Consider the following 16,549-nt stretch of genomic DNA (forward strand, 5'->3'; position numbering starts at 1 on the left):
TGGATAACAGTAAGTTTGTATTTTATTACAAAAGTCTCCATTTCTAAGTTATCGCATATGTCCATTTTATATAAATCATTGGCATCCATGAATGTACAAGTTTAATTTTTTAGGTGATCAATGATGGTGATCAATATACACTTAAGAAACAATAGAGCAAGATAGCAGACATTCAGAATGGTTACTGATCACACAGGCAGCAAGTTTTACTGTACCAAAATTTTTGGAAGAGTTAGTCCATGCAGAAGGTCAGGTAGCAAGGAATCTCTTCTCAGAGGCTTCTAGGAAGCAGTGGTTCCTGGCCTGTGTACTGGTATTTCAGACAATGTTATGTGCGTTATGGATATCCTGGATGAGTCTAACAGGAATTGCCATTACTACTGTTTTGGCTATGAAAGGAAACAGTGTGACAGACTATAAAATATGTACTAGTATGGTGACTTACATAGTTTCTAGGCTCATCAGACTCTCCTGTTTTTCAGAGAGCTATAGAAACATGATGAAGGCAAACTAATTTTTAATTCACTCAAAATAATATTGAAAAAATACACAATGGTGTATATTGTGCTTAAGTACCAGGAAAAGAAGGTAAATGAGGTTCTTGTCTTTAATGAACAGACTGAGAGAAGATTTCCTCTAAACAAGAGTGTCTAGGAGAGCTGGAGTTGTGGCTTAGTTGTGGAGCATTCTCTTATCATATGTCAGTCCCTGATGTCAATCACCTGCCCAGAAAAAAGTGAAACGAAAGCAAATGGTAGGAAACAAGCAAATGAAACCCTCCCTCAATAAAGAGGGTTAGACTGTAGTTGTCTAGACAGGGAAGAGAGTGAGCAAAACAAGTGTACTCCAGCTGCAGAGGGCATGATGTGTTAGGAAACAAGATGTTCGCCAAGTGCCTTGAGTTTGAGGGCTCTGAAGTGATGAAGTCATGACAGTAGGACTTCCTCAAGGCCTTTATCTGTCAAGTGCACTAGTCTATCATTCAGCTGGCAAGACTACTACTGAAGTTCAAGTTGAGAATGGTGAAATCACACTGGATTTCTACGGCCATTACCTTGTATATGCACTTGGATCTCATCAAGACACCTGGTTGTAACTACTTGAGTGGTTTCGTAACTGCCTGGAGGATAATTCCTGAGTGCTTTCTGGCATTAAAGCTGAACACTGGAGTTTATAAGGAAAAAGAGAACTATACCCTCCACCCACCCTCCACCTTCTAACATGAGTTAACAAACAGCATTGCTAACCTGGTGTTGGCTCCATGTTAGTCATTTCGTGTTACAATAGCATTTTGTGCAAAGCCATCAGTTTTAAAAGCCAACTTTTAGGTGTTCTTTAATGAAAATATCTCTAGACTGCTAAGCATCTCCTTTCTTTGTATTTCCATGTAACTCTTCTACAGACTTCTATTGAACAATATACAAATAGAACCTGATATAGAATCAGCCTCAAGATTTAAGAACCTGCTTTCTCCATACAATCTGTCTTTTGTTTTCTACAGCTGCCCCAAGGCAGTGCATTGAACTCTACTTTGATGAAAAATACTCAATTGAACCATCTTGGGAGTGCAAATTTGATCATATTGAAGTTCGAGATGGACCTTTTGGCTTTTCTCCAATAATTGGAAGGTTTTGTGGACAACAGAATCCACCTGTAATAAAATCTAGTGGAAGATTTCTGTGGATTAAATTTTTTGCTGATGGCGAGCTGGAGTCGATGGGATTTTCAGCACGATATAATTTCACACCTGGTAAGTAGAAGCTTGTTTTCAATTTTTTCTTACCCCCTCCTTTTACCTCTCTATTTTCATAGTACAAATCTTTCTTAAGATGTTAACGTTTTTCAGTGAAATTTCAAGTTATGCTTTAAAATCCAATCTATAACCCACTTTCTTTATGCTTCACAAATTCTGAAAAAAATCTTGAATCTTAGCTACCATTAAGTAGGCAAGAAATGAATCAGAACTCTATGTGGTCATCAGAAACACAATTGAATTGACTTCTGTTGTATTGAAATGTGTAATTTGAGACGCAATTTATAATATGGAAATCAGTTATAGGTAGGATCTCACTAAACTTGAAAAGACAATTGTAATACAATAAAATATATCCATCAAAATGATTTTAAGGACTTGAAAATGAAAATATATTTGTTTCCAAAATTATTATTTTGGAGAGAAATGTATCCTTCTATACAATAGCCTAATTTATTTAAACAACATGGAAATATTTCAGAGGTTTGAGGAAAAGAAAACTGAGGCCTGTGGGAGTTAGTAATCATAAAATTATTCATCTCATGTCAATTTTCACCAAATACTTAAAATTTAAATATTTCTGCGATGTTGACTGGCTCATTTTATGCAAAGTAATCTTCATTACTACAAATACATATTATCATATTCTTAAACCCACAAATCATTCCATACATATTGATGGATACTTGGTGAACTGAAGCCATTTTTTCTAGTTGAAGAAAATCATTCAAATTACACACAACATGTAACTTACATGTGGTGATAGGCTTCTCACTTTGTATGTGTTGTTTTGCTCTAGTTACAATAGGCAACAAGAAACATGGAATATAGGGAAAATCTTTGAAGTTATGATATCATGGAATATAGGGAAAAATCTTTGAAGCTATGATCTCATGTTGTAGAAGTATAATACTGGAGGGTAGCTCAGTGGTAGGGTGTTTACCTAGCTTAAGAGATGTTCTGGCCTTAATGCCCACTAACCCAAAAGAAAATAATTACATACATAGAAACTGAATATAAGTAGGGCTTTGTTGAACAAAAAGTTCATAACTATGAAGATAATTGACATATAATTTAGGATTGGTTACATTATGTCATATAGTGTTTGTTAAATAATTCAGATATTAAATGTATCATATGGATTAACCTTAAATATTATAATAGTTAATGATTACTTTTTATTAAATTTAGACTGCACATAGAAACCATGGATATTTTATGAGCCTAATGCAACTAATTTGGCATGTTTCAAAAAGATATGAGCATGTATTCTATTTTATCTAGTATATTATTTGTGCTGTATATTTAAATGTGTTTTTTGGGGGGGTAACTGACAATTTTGAATATAACCTATAACTAAAAATGTTTACATGAGGAAGGGTTTTATAAGTGTATTTGCATTATGAGTTTGTTGATTGTGAACATTATGTCTAGGGTTTCAAAGTATCCTCTCCTAAAGATTGTGACATCAGTCAGAACCTTTTACCAACAGCAATGTCCTTCACACTGCTAGCTTTTTCTGGCATAACATAAGTGGTGGCACCTCTCTCTTAACCCTGGGTTTTAGAAGTCATAGTGGGACCTAAGTGTTAGTTGGAGCTCCATCCTTTCTGTCTGAAACAATATTTTATCATCAGGGGAACTCAGTCAGAAGGCACCTCAGGAAAAAAAAATCTCAGAAAACTGGAATGAGTTAACAATGGACTTAGGTTTCTGTCATTACTGGATAAATGAGGGTAAATGCAAAAGAGAATCAGCTATTGGCATAGGAGAGACAGTAGGACCATAAGAAGGGGGGCTGCATTGTTTTTATGATATCAGAAGATACATCACCAAAGCCCTTGCCACTGTAGCAAAGCAATCAGCAGCTCTTTCCATAAAAGGGTGTAGCTGAGGAAACAGAGCCAGTGTGGGAATCGGCAGAGGGCAGGGCTTTGTGAATGCTCAGACAGCATTTCAGACCTGAGCTTATCTGCCTTAGCTGTCATTTAGCTTTAAATTTTATTTGGTAGTTTGACTTACATGGTGAGCTGGGGAAACTGAGGAAGGAAGAGATCCTCAGGTTGATTTCATGATTTTAGGTATAAAGTACTGTATTTAAGTCATCCTGCCACCAAAGTAGAACCAGAATGAAGCAGAAGGGTCAACTCATCATCTCTAGAACTAGAATCTTGGTCAGTTGGGAGTTGGTGGGGGGACACCAACTTTAAGACCAAGCAAGGTCTCCAGGTATGGTTTTATTTTTTTTATTTTTCATGCCATTTACCTTAGACATAATCTACAATGTTTTATCTTTTACTACATTATTTTATAATAAAGATAGTATTGTTCAGAATTGTTTGAGTATAAGTAAACCACAAATTTGAGTTTTTTGAATGTTATTTGAAAGATCTCAATTGTCCCATAGCCAGATTTTTTTTTTACAAGTGGATCAGCTCAGGGCTGGAGACATGGCTCAGTGTGGTGGTTAAGAGCACTGGCTGCTCTTCCAGAGGTCCCAGGTTCAATTCCCAGCACCCACATGGTATCTCACAACTATTTGTAGCTCCAGTTCCAGGGTGTCTGACACCCTTATCCAGACATACATGCAGACAAAATGTCATTGCACATGAAATGAAAATGAATAAATCATTAGAAATGAATCAGATCATATGTTCTCTAAAATAAGGATATTTTGATGTTATTGGGAAAACAAATGTCCTGGACAATTTCAAAGTACACATTCCATCTCTGCTCTTTGTGATGTTTGTGTATGCACCAAAATATGAAAAATTAGTCCTTGTGTCATATCGTTTTTTGTTAGATTACTTACTTGGGCCCAAGCTACTATAGGAGGAGTTGTAGTTATTTGTGATGATAACGATAAAATATATCCAGGAAGACATAACCACAGGAAGGTCAGGTGACTTGTGCACTACAATCTAAAAATCTGAATTTTAATACTGAAGTCTGAAAATCTTGGTTTCCATACACTGAACTGAGTGCATATTTATTTATTAGGAGTGAATCACATTTGCCAAGCTAACAAGATGTGTGTGTGTGTGTGTGTGTGTGTGTGTACACATTTATGTCTGTTATACAATAAGTCATATGTGAATATACCTAGGCATAGCACATTAATAGGTATACAAATGGATACATTTTCAGTTCAGCTTTTAGGATCACAGAGTGCAATGTTTCCTAGGTGCAGCCATACCTGTATATTCAGACTACCGACAGGGGATTACATGCATGGGAAATCTTTGAGCAGCCTGTTTTGAGGCTGAGTTTCATAATTGATACATTTAACAACACTGAGCTAGGGTAGTTGGTGTTTCATCTCTAAAATGTGGATGAAGTTTTCTGGGGCTGCTTCAGAACTCAAACTCCCATTGGCTCTTTCTCCTGTCCTCTCCCTTCTTTCTGGCTTCCTGCTTCCATATTTTCCTTGCTACTTTGCTACTTTGCGTCTTCACTCAGCTCCAAAATTGTTTCTGTTTCCTAAGATCTGAGTGTCTGACTTTCTTTTCTAATCACTTCAAAAATAAAATAAATAGCCCTTTCATCTGTAGCCTCCTGCTGGCCCTAGTGTCTAGGCTTTAGAATTCACAGTGATGTCTGAAAATCAGTTAACCAGAACTCGTGCATGGACAGGGAGGATAGGAAGTCAGCCAACAAAAATACCAGGGAAATGGTGTTGAGGAAGGTGTTCTGTTTTTCCTACCCATTTTAATGGTTCTTTACTTTTTAGTTCTCTTGTGGTTATTTTGGGTGCCTGTGTCGTCATCCAGTCACTCAGGGCTTGAGAACATGGATGAATCACTTGGGACGGTAGTCTAGCATGCATAAGAATTACTTTCAGGATAAGGATGTAATCAACTTGTTCAAATTCTAGGGTCTGCAAAGAACAGCATGAAATTTCAGTATTCAGAAACATGAGGCCCACTGGCCCTTTTTTAAGCTGCATGCTGTTCTTTGCAGACCCTAGAATTTGAACAAGTTGATTACATCCTTATCCTGAAAGTAATTCTTATGCGTGCTAGACTACCGTCCTGAGTGGTGAGTGTACATCAGTCATGTAGTTTCTGGCTTCCATGAACAGAGCTAAGTGGCTGTGGCTGAGTGCAGTGGCACATGCATTTAATCCCAGTACTAAGGAGGCAGAAGCAAGTAGATATCTGTGAGTTCAAGGACATCCTGGTCTATATAGTAAACTCTATGCCATTCAGGGCTACACAGAGAAACCCTGTCTCAATAAGACAAAATTAAACACCAGAGCTAAGTACTTAGACATGAAAAACATTAAGAACTACAAGTTGTAAAATATGATAAGATACAGCCAATTCAACAAGAAACCATATCAAACATATAAACATGTGCACTGTTAGAGAACTGTACTATATTCACATTTAACAAGTTGTGTAATTAATACTACTTAAACAAAGCAGTGAATAAAGTCAAACAACTAGTAATACTTACAAAGCCTTGACTAAAACTGTAGCAGTATACATCAAATTTATAAGAATGTATACCCAAGGTGTGAATGGCAGAAGAAAAAATGGTCTTAGAGCCAGATAGAGCCAGACTAAAAATTGACTTAGGTTTATCAGTAAACTTAAAGATCCTTCTAAAAAAGATTTTATATTTTTGATATTATTTGCATAAGCAAACCATTTAACTATGGTAGTTAATTAGCTTTCAGTCAAGAATGTTATTTCTCTATTCTGCATTTTGTAAATTCAATCTGAAAAAGCCTTTGGAGCTAGAAGTAATGCTTCCTCACAGCCACATGCCTTCTTGGTGTGGTTTCCTTTGCCACTAGAAAATCTAACTTCAACAGTGAAGCTGTAACTATCCCATTGGACCTCCAAGATCAGTGGCATCACCCAGTGTAGCTAGAGTTTTTCTGGTCCTGTCTGGCCCACAGTCAGAACAAATCTCTCTCACCCGCCACTCTCACATCCACTCAGACCCAACCAAGTAAACACACAGAGACTTGTATTGCTTATAAACTGTATGGCCGTGGCAGGCTTCTTGTTATCTACTTCTTCTATCTTAAATTAACCAATTTCTATTAATCTATACTTTCCCACGTGGCTCATGGCTTATGGTTACCTTACATCTTGCTTGTCATGGTGGCGGCTGGCTGTTCTCTCCGCCTCAGCCTTCCACTTCCCCCAATTTTCTTCTCTTTGTCCCGCCTATACTTCCTGCCTGGCTACTGACCAATCAGTGTTTTATTTATTAACCAATCAGAGCAGCACATTTGACATACAGAACATCCCACAGCAACCCAGGGACTCTTTAATCCATCAGAGTACAGGAAAACATCCCAGAGGATGGACTTCTATAAAAGGCAAGCTTTCCTCCCCTCAGTTACATATATGTTTTTGTTAATCTTTTTCTTTGCTTTCAAATGAAGAAAGATTTTTTTCTGCAATTTTCAGACCAAGAAGGCTAAACATAAAGAATCTTGCACTTTTGATGATTTTTTTCCAATACTATTCTCAAGAGAAGTTACACACATCCTACTAAAGAAGCTTAGCTAAAGGAGTAATGCCACAGAGGTGAGGTTGAGTTAGTCATTCCCATTGAAGTGAGTAGAGTTTTAAATACTTAGGGATGATTATGATACTTTGTACTTAAGTAGTACCTTTCATCTGAAGAGCTCAAAGTCTTAGGGACAGTTGGCTGATTCCTATCCTCCCTCAAATTGCATGCTGATTGACTTCAAAGGCATTGCAAAGAGTACACTGTGGTGGAGAGTTTTAAACCAAGCATTTCAAAAATATCTCTGTGCACAGTAGATGAAATATACTATTAAGTAGAAAAAGCCTTGCATTTAATGTTGTCTTAATTATTTGGTACAACTTTATTCTCCTGAAGAGTGAATGAATATTCACTTAACTACTTTGAAAATTTCTCTTTCTTTAACAATTTATATTTATTAATTGAAAATTTTATAAATGAATAAAGTATTTACATCACCTTCATACCCCCCAACTCCTCTAGTATTCCTGCTCCCACTATCTTTCAAATTTATAACCTCTTCTTTAATTATTTTTACATACATGTGCATACACGTAGAGATATATCCACACATGTATGTAGATACACATACAACTTGCTGAGTACACTTAGTGTTGCTCTTATGTAGATTGCTTGTGGAAGACTGAGTCTTTTCTCAGCTGACAGAGGTCATCATTTAGGAATAGATAGTTGCAGTTATGATATCCATTCTGACATGAAGGAAAAATAAATTTCTCTAATGATCACTTTGAATTTTACCTGAAAGAAAGAAACTTTGCATGTCTAAGATTTATAGTATAAAATTCTTTTTAACATAGAAACTGAAGATAGCATAACTTCAGATTAGTTAGTGTTATCTTTTAAAATATTGTGTTTACAATGTTGCCCCAAACATTGAAGTCTTATTTCATCACAGGAATGGCTGTGAAATGCAAACTTTAAGGAGTAGCATCACACTTCCTTTCAAGGCATATTTTTTTTTCAAGAAACAAAAGACAAAACTTAAAGCACAATAACAAAATTTTAAATGTGGAGCAGGTTGCACTAATGTTCATGTGAGACTCCTCCCTTCAATTCCTGCTTCTCACTCATCCAGAATATTGACTGGTTCAGCTCATCAATATCTTGTGGAGGACTCAGCCTGAGAGATGGGGGAATGTCAGAGGAAAGAAACTGCTGCTTGGTCTAGGTGGGTGTACAGGAGAGAACTTGAGAGTGGGAGAGAGACTTTCCAGGATTAGCTCCCATCTGTGCAGAGAACACCAAAAGCAATATAAAAGGAAAGAGAAGATTGCTGAACAGTTTCCTGTACAATAATGATGTTGTCAGTTTGTCTCCAGGAAAGACAGTGTCCAGGTGCAAGCCTATTGTTTGCAGTTATTTGGTGGTTTAAGACTGGAGTGAAAGCTTGGAACATGGTACATCCTGCATGGAACCACAGAGGTCCAAACCTTGTTGTGTATATTATTTGGATTAGAAAAACACTTTGGGGTTTCTTTCACTTGTTCCTTCATAAATAAATAAGGAAAGAAAGAAGTTAGGAAAAAAGAAAGGAAGGAAGCAGAGAGAGAAAGAGAGAGAAAGGAAAGAAAGAAGGAAGAAAGGAAAGAAGGAAGGAAGGAAGAATGAAAAGAAAGGAGAAACTGTCACCAGAAAGCTTGTGGCAGTCCATGATCTGTGCTACTGCTGGCTGTAATGGACAAGGAAGCTACTCTTGCAGTGGTGTCGATGACTGCAGATACAAGCTGAGAAAGGGGGGACATAGAAGGCTCCTGTGACAAGCCCCTGCCAATAAAAAGCATCAGCCTAGACAGGAAACCATTGAAGAGAACTCTTAAAATTGTAATAAGGATGCTGAAGTACACAACTGAGGGCTTCTGTCAGAGTGCTGATGGAGAAGGCCTCAATTTTTTATTTTTTTAAGGGCCTGGCTACTGGGAGTCTTATCATGCTCCAGTGCATATGTGTGCAACACAAATTGGACAAATTGGACTTGTGCGCTCTCTCTCTCTCTCTCTCTCTCTCTCTCTCTCTCTCTCTTTCTCTTCTCCTTCTCTTTCTCTCTTCCCCTCTTCCTCTCCTTCTCCTTCTTTTTGCAATGGGGAGGTCACAGGGGTGGCAGGCAGACCAGAGAGGAATGGGAAGTAAGTGAGATCTGGGTGCATGGTGTGAAATTTCTAAATAATCAATAAAAATATTGTGCTTGAAAAAATAAAAGAAAAGTAGAAGCCAGAGGGCTTGAGAGAACATGGCACCTGGTCCATGAACTCTGCCTAGACATGAAGTTCTCCCTTGCTTATCAGTTTATGTAACTCTGTGATGACATGCCTTCTGCAAAAGGGTAGAGATGATGACTTTAATGTTATCACATATTGAGATTACTTTTAGCACAGCTATATTAAGACATTTAATTATAGAAAACTACAGTACCATCTCATAATTCTTTGCTATCACTTGAAGAATTTACTTTTTTCATTTAGTCAGAAATGTCTTTCAATTAACAATGGATTCTTGCCTCCCCTGTTCATCTCTTAAACTTTATGCCTTCTCTACCCAACTCATCATGAAGTAGGTAGCTGCTTTCTTGTTCATCTCTAGTATTTGTTACTGCTGACATGATTCTTTGTGTATATAGCTCCACATTAACACTTACGAGGAAAGCTGAAGTTTTTTCATTCAGGTGTAACTCAACTTTTTGCTCTTCATCCAACATGTCTCTCTGAGTTTTGCTTGTGATGCTAGATGCTAGCTCCTTTTACTTACCATACACCACACCTTTTTCTAGGGCTATGGTAAGCAGCTCAGCTGAGTGAGGGGGATATTGTCAAATCCCCCGGAGGAGGCTTAGAAGCAGGAGTGGGAATGCTTACTGATTTATTGAAAAGAGGTCTAATAGGCTGAGTGGAAACCATACCTCACCTAGCTATGAGATCACCTCTGCATCCAAACCTATCATCACATAGCTAAAATCTAGTCTCCATTTTAATTGTTAAGGTCAGTGGCATCATTTTAAAAAGAATACTAAAGAAATTTGACCAAAATTAATTAGAAAACACAGGCTTTCATTCTCCATTTTGGCACTTCCCATGTCCAGGGATTTGTTTAGTTACAAGAGTTATTAGTATAATCTTTCCCAGAATCCTCTGTTTAACGTTTAATTTGCCATTGCATATTTAAGGAACTTTTTATAAATGAATTTCATGTACATTTGCCTAAAGAAATATTTTTAAATCTTCATATTTAAAACATTGTCTTTCACAGCATTTCACAGATTGAAAATTATTTTTAATTCATCTGTATATGAAATCAGTTAAGGAATTATACGGAAACAGTTTAATATTATAATAACTAAGAGTGACTTTCTGTTTAATGTTTGATGTCATTATAACTATAAAAGTCAAACTTGTATTTTTGTACTTAAAGAATCTACATATTAACTTGATTTCCATCCCACTTTTTGCCACTTATTTATTCAGTGAATATTTCTGGTCCACCTTGTTGATCATAACGGTATAAATACAGTATGGTGTAACTCTAGCAACCATACAATTAATTCATTGATCAGACCAATCTTCGTAGTAGACTAATAATCAGGTCATGTGCTCTACCTTCAATCTGTATTTGCAGAAATCCCTGGGCTATGAGTGTGTTGTTACATGTCCAAGGGGAGCTAGAATCACATGCAATATTCAACATTAAAGACATGTATCAGTCAAACTTAATATTGAGGAATAATCCTAGACCATTTGGGTAGGCAGGCACACCAAAGCTCAAGTTTCTTTCCTATGGAGTAAAGGTAGAGAAGATTGTGTGTCATGTGAGATAATGTAAGGAAGACTCCAGCTCCCTTTAAAGGAAGATGAAAGAGTAGCAAGTTGATATGTTGGGAAATTTCTAGAAATAGAAAATGTCATGAAATGGAATATCCCCTAGATCCCTCAAAAGGATCACAAACAACTCATTTCAGACTTCTGATATCCAAAAATGGAAAATAATACATTTGATTTGTTTAATGCCACTACATCTGTGATAATTTATTCTAACAGTAGTGTGAGAAAAATAGTGATTTTAGTACTTGAAATTGAAGTGTTACTATAAAAAGTATTTTGAAAATGGTCTTGGAATCATCAGTGGTTAAAATCTGGAAGAATTTTGAGAAATATGTTAGAGAAAAAGTTTATTTTACTTAAGTGAACTATTAGAAGACACATGGTGTCACTGACTGTAGGAACTTCAGAGGAAGTAAGTCTCAGGAGAGAAAAGATTCATGCCTTATAGAACATATACAACATTATAAGCAAATTATTGATGGAAATATAAAAGTCAAAACTCTGATAACTAGGACTTACAGGAAATAAGGAGCATGAATATAGAAGTTGAGAGGAAAAGAGTCTCTGTTTTATTTAATTGGAAATTTAATGCAGTTATTTTCTGGACTTAGGTGTAAGGCAGAACTTTTAATGTTACTTACAGTTTTAAGAAATTCGCTGTCAACTAAAATTTAGAGGGTCTTTGAATGCAATTAGAAAAGCTTGCCTTAAAGGAAACAGAAGTAAGAACTAACCAATGGGTTGGGAACATGACTCAATCAGTAAGTGCCTGACATAAGGACCTAGATTTGATCCCCAGAACTCACATTAAAAAAAAAAAGTTAGGCATGTGGAATGTTTGTGTAGTTCTAGTGCTTCAGTGATGGAGACAGGAGGAACCTCTGAGCCTGCCAACTTAGGATAATGAAAAAGCATGTCACAAAAAACAAGATGAGCAGCTCCTTACAAACAACACCACATTATATCCTGTATACACACATATGTTTACAACTGCCAGTGCAGGGATGCACAGCTACAGACACTTGTGCCCTTACACACACATGCAAAACACACACACACACACACACACACACACACACACAACTACTACTACTACTTCTACATGCGCTATTACATGCACCATACACCCCCACACACACGTGCACACATGCATACACATGCAAACTCATTTCAAACATAACAAAACCTGCTGGAAAATTTTTTCCTGATCTCATTACAAATTATTAAGTATTAAGGACCACAAAGAATTCTTTAGAGATATTTAGGGACACAGTTCATAAATCACTTCAGTCATTGTGGCAGAAATGAAAATTGAGGCTCATAATCTAGGAGGGATGTGTAAAGGACATTTGGAGAGGAGCTGGATGAAGCCTGTGACATACACAGGAGACACAGTTGTTGAGAATGTATACCAGTGGAAACATTGCCTTCCTGGACTGCAGGAGACAGAAGGAGAACAGAGTGAAAGATGATGCCCCACCCAGTGTTTCCAAACAAGAAATATGATACTGCAACCACTCAACCCAAATGTGCTTGGTGCAATGGACTGAAAATGCAGATTCCATGGGCACAATAGCACTTTCAGTACAAAAACAGACTCAGTGTCAATGTAGGTAATTCTCAGGCATTAAAACCAAGCAGAACACTTCAGCTGGGTTTCAAAATGTCTTCAGACTGGTGGCTTTCTTTTTGCCTCCCCATTTTCTGTATTTGTTGGGAAGGAATATTAAGCTACGCCTGCCACATCATTGTTGTGCTGTTGGGACAAATAAAATGCCGATTGAATCGTATATGTTCAGAGATGGAGAAAAACCGTGCCTCAGAGTATATCCTATTCAGACACACAGTACACCTGATTTGGATGATGCCGACACTGAGACCTGAAAGCAGCTCTGGGTTTGAGTCAATACTCTCATAGGTTGAGCACTTTTGAGCACCTCATAGAATTGAACACATCTGCTTTTGCCATGGAGATATGTCTTGATAGGACAGAGTATGACAGAGTAAAGGAGAACACTGGTATACAAAGATGTGTATGTCTTCAATTCTGGAACCTCTGAAAGTATCGTGTTAGGTGACATCAAGAGTAAAGCTGATCGCAATGGGCTGAATGTTGCTAACAATCTGACTTTAAGATGGAGAGAGTTTCATGCAAAATCACAGGGAATTAACAAAGTCCTTCAGTATGAAAGAGGGAGGCAAAGATGTCCCTGTTAGGTGACAGCCTAAGAAACAGAAAATGCTTATTGTGGCCTTCAAAGATGGAAATCCATGCACTAAGGAGTGCAAGCAGCCTACAGAAGCTGGAAGGTGCATAGAAATCCCCCCTCAAATCTCCAAAAGAAAGGATACAGATCTCCTGACTCATCAATGTGATATTTTCGATGTGTCCAAAACCACTAATATTGTTGTAAATTGTTGCTGGAGTGTCAGAACACTCACAGAGCATACAACTAAACATTTAAAGTATGTGTTGAATGTAGCAGATGAACAGAAGGTAAACTAAAGTGATACTTTGCCTATGGAAATAGAGAACAGGATATGTTCACTTGCATTTCAAATGTGAGAAGTGCCCTTGTATTAATATCCTTTTTATCTGAATTTTCCTACATATAAACTAATTATATATGTCTAGGTGAATATATTATGTTTGTGTCTTTATGTCACAATTTATGTATTTGATTTTATGTGTACTCCATCTTTATGCACAAATATGACTGAAGCACTCACAAAAACGAAAAACAAAAAAACAAACTTGCCATCCTTTCCAGAGATGTGCATGGGATGGGGGTATTTTTGCTTGTGGCAAATAATAGCTACTTGTGGGAACTGGCATCTTCAAGCCTCTGCCTCTTCATGGCATATCTGCCTGATGAATTTGCTTCAGCAGCCCATGCTGTCTGTTCCTGCCTGCTCAGTTGGCTAGTTTCCTACCACTCCACAACTGCTGACTTGCCTGAAATTCTGCTTCAGTTTGTCCTTATGGCATTTTTCTCTTCCCAGCCACTTTCAGGCAAATCATTTCAACCACCCTAGCCTAGGAGCAACAGAGGGATTATAATACAGCATGCCAGTTCACAACTAGCTGTACATATGCCCACAGAAGAGTTATAGTTAACTGTTTTAGGCAGGAGGACATATTAGTCATAAATATGTCACTTTTACTCTGAGTAGATCATAATCCAAATCAAATGGTTCTTCTCTTCCCTTGAATCATTCCTTCAGAAAACGGCACTTCAACCATTCCCCCCCCCAGGAGCTCCACTAGGTGATACAGAGGGAACTCACATAGCAGGTAAGGTAAAGAAAAAAGCAGCACTTTCGTCTGAAAGCAATGTGCTTTTCCTCTGGCAGATAAGGCAAGCATAGTAGAGCCAGCAGAATGGCCACCGGCAGGATGGATAGAGCCGGAAACGCCCATGAGAGTTGTCATGACAATAAGTACCATCAACAGCAGAGTTCTGGTAGCAGAAAAATGCATTAGCTTTTTGGAGATCTGCTGTAAATAACTGAATGACTCCTGGGGAAATTATAGCCAGATTTATTTGCATGGGAACACATGCTTTGTCTTCATAACTATTTCCTAGTAATATTCGCCTCTCATTCTAAAACAAAATTGTAAGATCACTTAAAAACAATGATCATGATTATTTGCTGTGAACAGCAGTTTTATCCCCCTCAGTATAATTTCCATACGGTGCTTGTCTCTCTGGGTTCTGGCGCTGCTTTTTGGAATCTCTCCAGGCCTGCACACTTTGCTCCTTGACAAGTCGAAGCCTCTCATTTTCCTCTCATGACCCTCCACCTGCTCCTTCCTTAAGCTCCCAATGGACATCACATTTCCTGATTCTGCCATCCCATGTTTTATGCTTCTGGACTGATTCCACATTTCTAGAAAAAAAAATGCCCATTTGAATTTGAACTATTAACAATTAATTCTTCAATACAAGAGAAGAGTAGGAATTCCATAAATAGACTGTTAGTTTCCTGTGCAAAGTACTAACGTTGGCATTTCTGCTCACTGCACTACACTTTTCACCATTCAGATCAGATAGGAAATAGTTTTATTTTTCCTTACAACAACTTATGTGTGTTGTTTGAGATTGGAAGTCCATTTTAGTTGTACTACTATGGAATTTTCATCCAAGGTCCATTTTTCTTCTTAAGGCAATTATGTTCTCATGGTACCTATGGATTTGAATGATGTTTTCTCCATCCTCCAAGAGATGATATATTCAACAGTGTTTTTTACAGCTTCTAGTCCTTTCTCCACATGAAAATCTTACTGCATATGCTGGTTCATTTTAGGTCATGAATGGTATAAGTATCATCGCACATGGGCTTATGACTAGATTTTTCTAGACCTTCAAAAAGTGAGTACTGTTCAGACATGCTAGTATAGTCATAGTTTATCCTTTCTGAGGGCATGGGAGCAAGCATGGATTGGGGTGTTGGTATGCTGCCTTGGACACTGCTTTTTTTCACAGCCCTCCATCACCTCATTGAGATAAACAGGGAGTATTTATGTGCTCACTCAGCCATTACCAGTCATGCTTTTCTAAGTAGAATTACAACAAAATATTCTCTCCTTCGACTGACACCATACATTTTCAGAATATAGGCTCATCAGTGGTTAGCAACACTTGATGAATTTTGTGTTCATTCCTCATGGAGTTTGTAAATGAATGGGCAGCAATCAATAATCAAAGAAGATAGAATGTGTGAGACTCCATAACTGAGAAGAACTGCCAGTGTACTGATATCTATTTAATAGTCAAAACCATTTGTGGAGTGTGACTTTGAAAGAGGAAAGTTAATAATTTGATTCCTATGATGAAGGTCTCTGGGAGACGGGCCAAAGATTCACACATGTAACTTTAGAAGTGGGAAGCACAATGATGTGCTAATTGAATAGTGACATTTGAGACTGTGTTTTATTATAGGAGTGTGATTTATCTGGATGTGAGGAATAGATTGACTAGAGAACACAAAAGCACAGAAATAAAATATACTTAATCCAAGCAAAATGAAAACAGCACAGGTAAGAAAATGTAGACAATAATATTAGCCTAGCTTCTGTGTTCATGAAATGAAAAGGAAATCTGGAATCAGAAAAACTACGTAAGAAATCCAGTACTAGTGTTGAAGAGTGAAGTGGAAATGAAAGTTTTATTGATTAAGCTGTGTCAAAATTTACCTTGGATAACCAAATCTTAGAAAGTGTTACGCTCATTTTGAAATATATTGTGACCAATTAATCAATTAAATATCTTCGTGAGCACATGAGGAATTTAGAACTGAATGAAAATTGTGGCCAAGGAAGGTAGAACACAGTTTAGGGGAAGAACTAAGGAGAAAAGTCAAATTAATCGCGGTACTTACACATTAAAACAGAGCATGATTTGACTGTGAGCCCATGGCCTTGTGTCAGCAAACCAAAAGACAGAATTATGTATTT

The 16,549-nt window shown here is 37.3% G+C and overlaps 1 protein-coding gene across 6 annotated transcripts in view; it reads left to right on the plus strand.

The window, feature by feature from the left end:
* Positions 1 to 16,549, plus strand: part of Neto1 (neuropilin and tolloid like 1) — a 117,662-nt gene that overhangs the window by 9,243 nt on the left and 91,870 nt on the right. For 5 of the 6 annotated variants that reach the window (XM_036204342.1, XM_036204345.1, XM_036204341.1 and 2 more), the window contains one exon: positions 1,502 to 1,750. In XM_036204342.1, coding sequence (XP_036060235.1) covers positions 1,502 to 1,750 — 249 coding nt within the window. Of the gene's footprint in view, positions 1 to 1,501; positions 1,751 to 14,316; positions 14,387 to 16,549 lie in introns of those variants that run through there. The other variant, XM_036204346.1, reaches the window with a different exon arrangement.

This window comes from Onychomys torridus, chromosome 13, assembly GCF_903995425.1.
Source record: "Onychomys torridus chromosome 13, mOncTor1.1, whole genome shotgun sequence".
In the NCBI taxonomy this organism is placed as follows: Eukaryota; Metazoa; Chordata; class Mammalia; order Rodentia; family Cricetidae; genus Onychomys; species Onychomys torridus.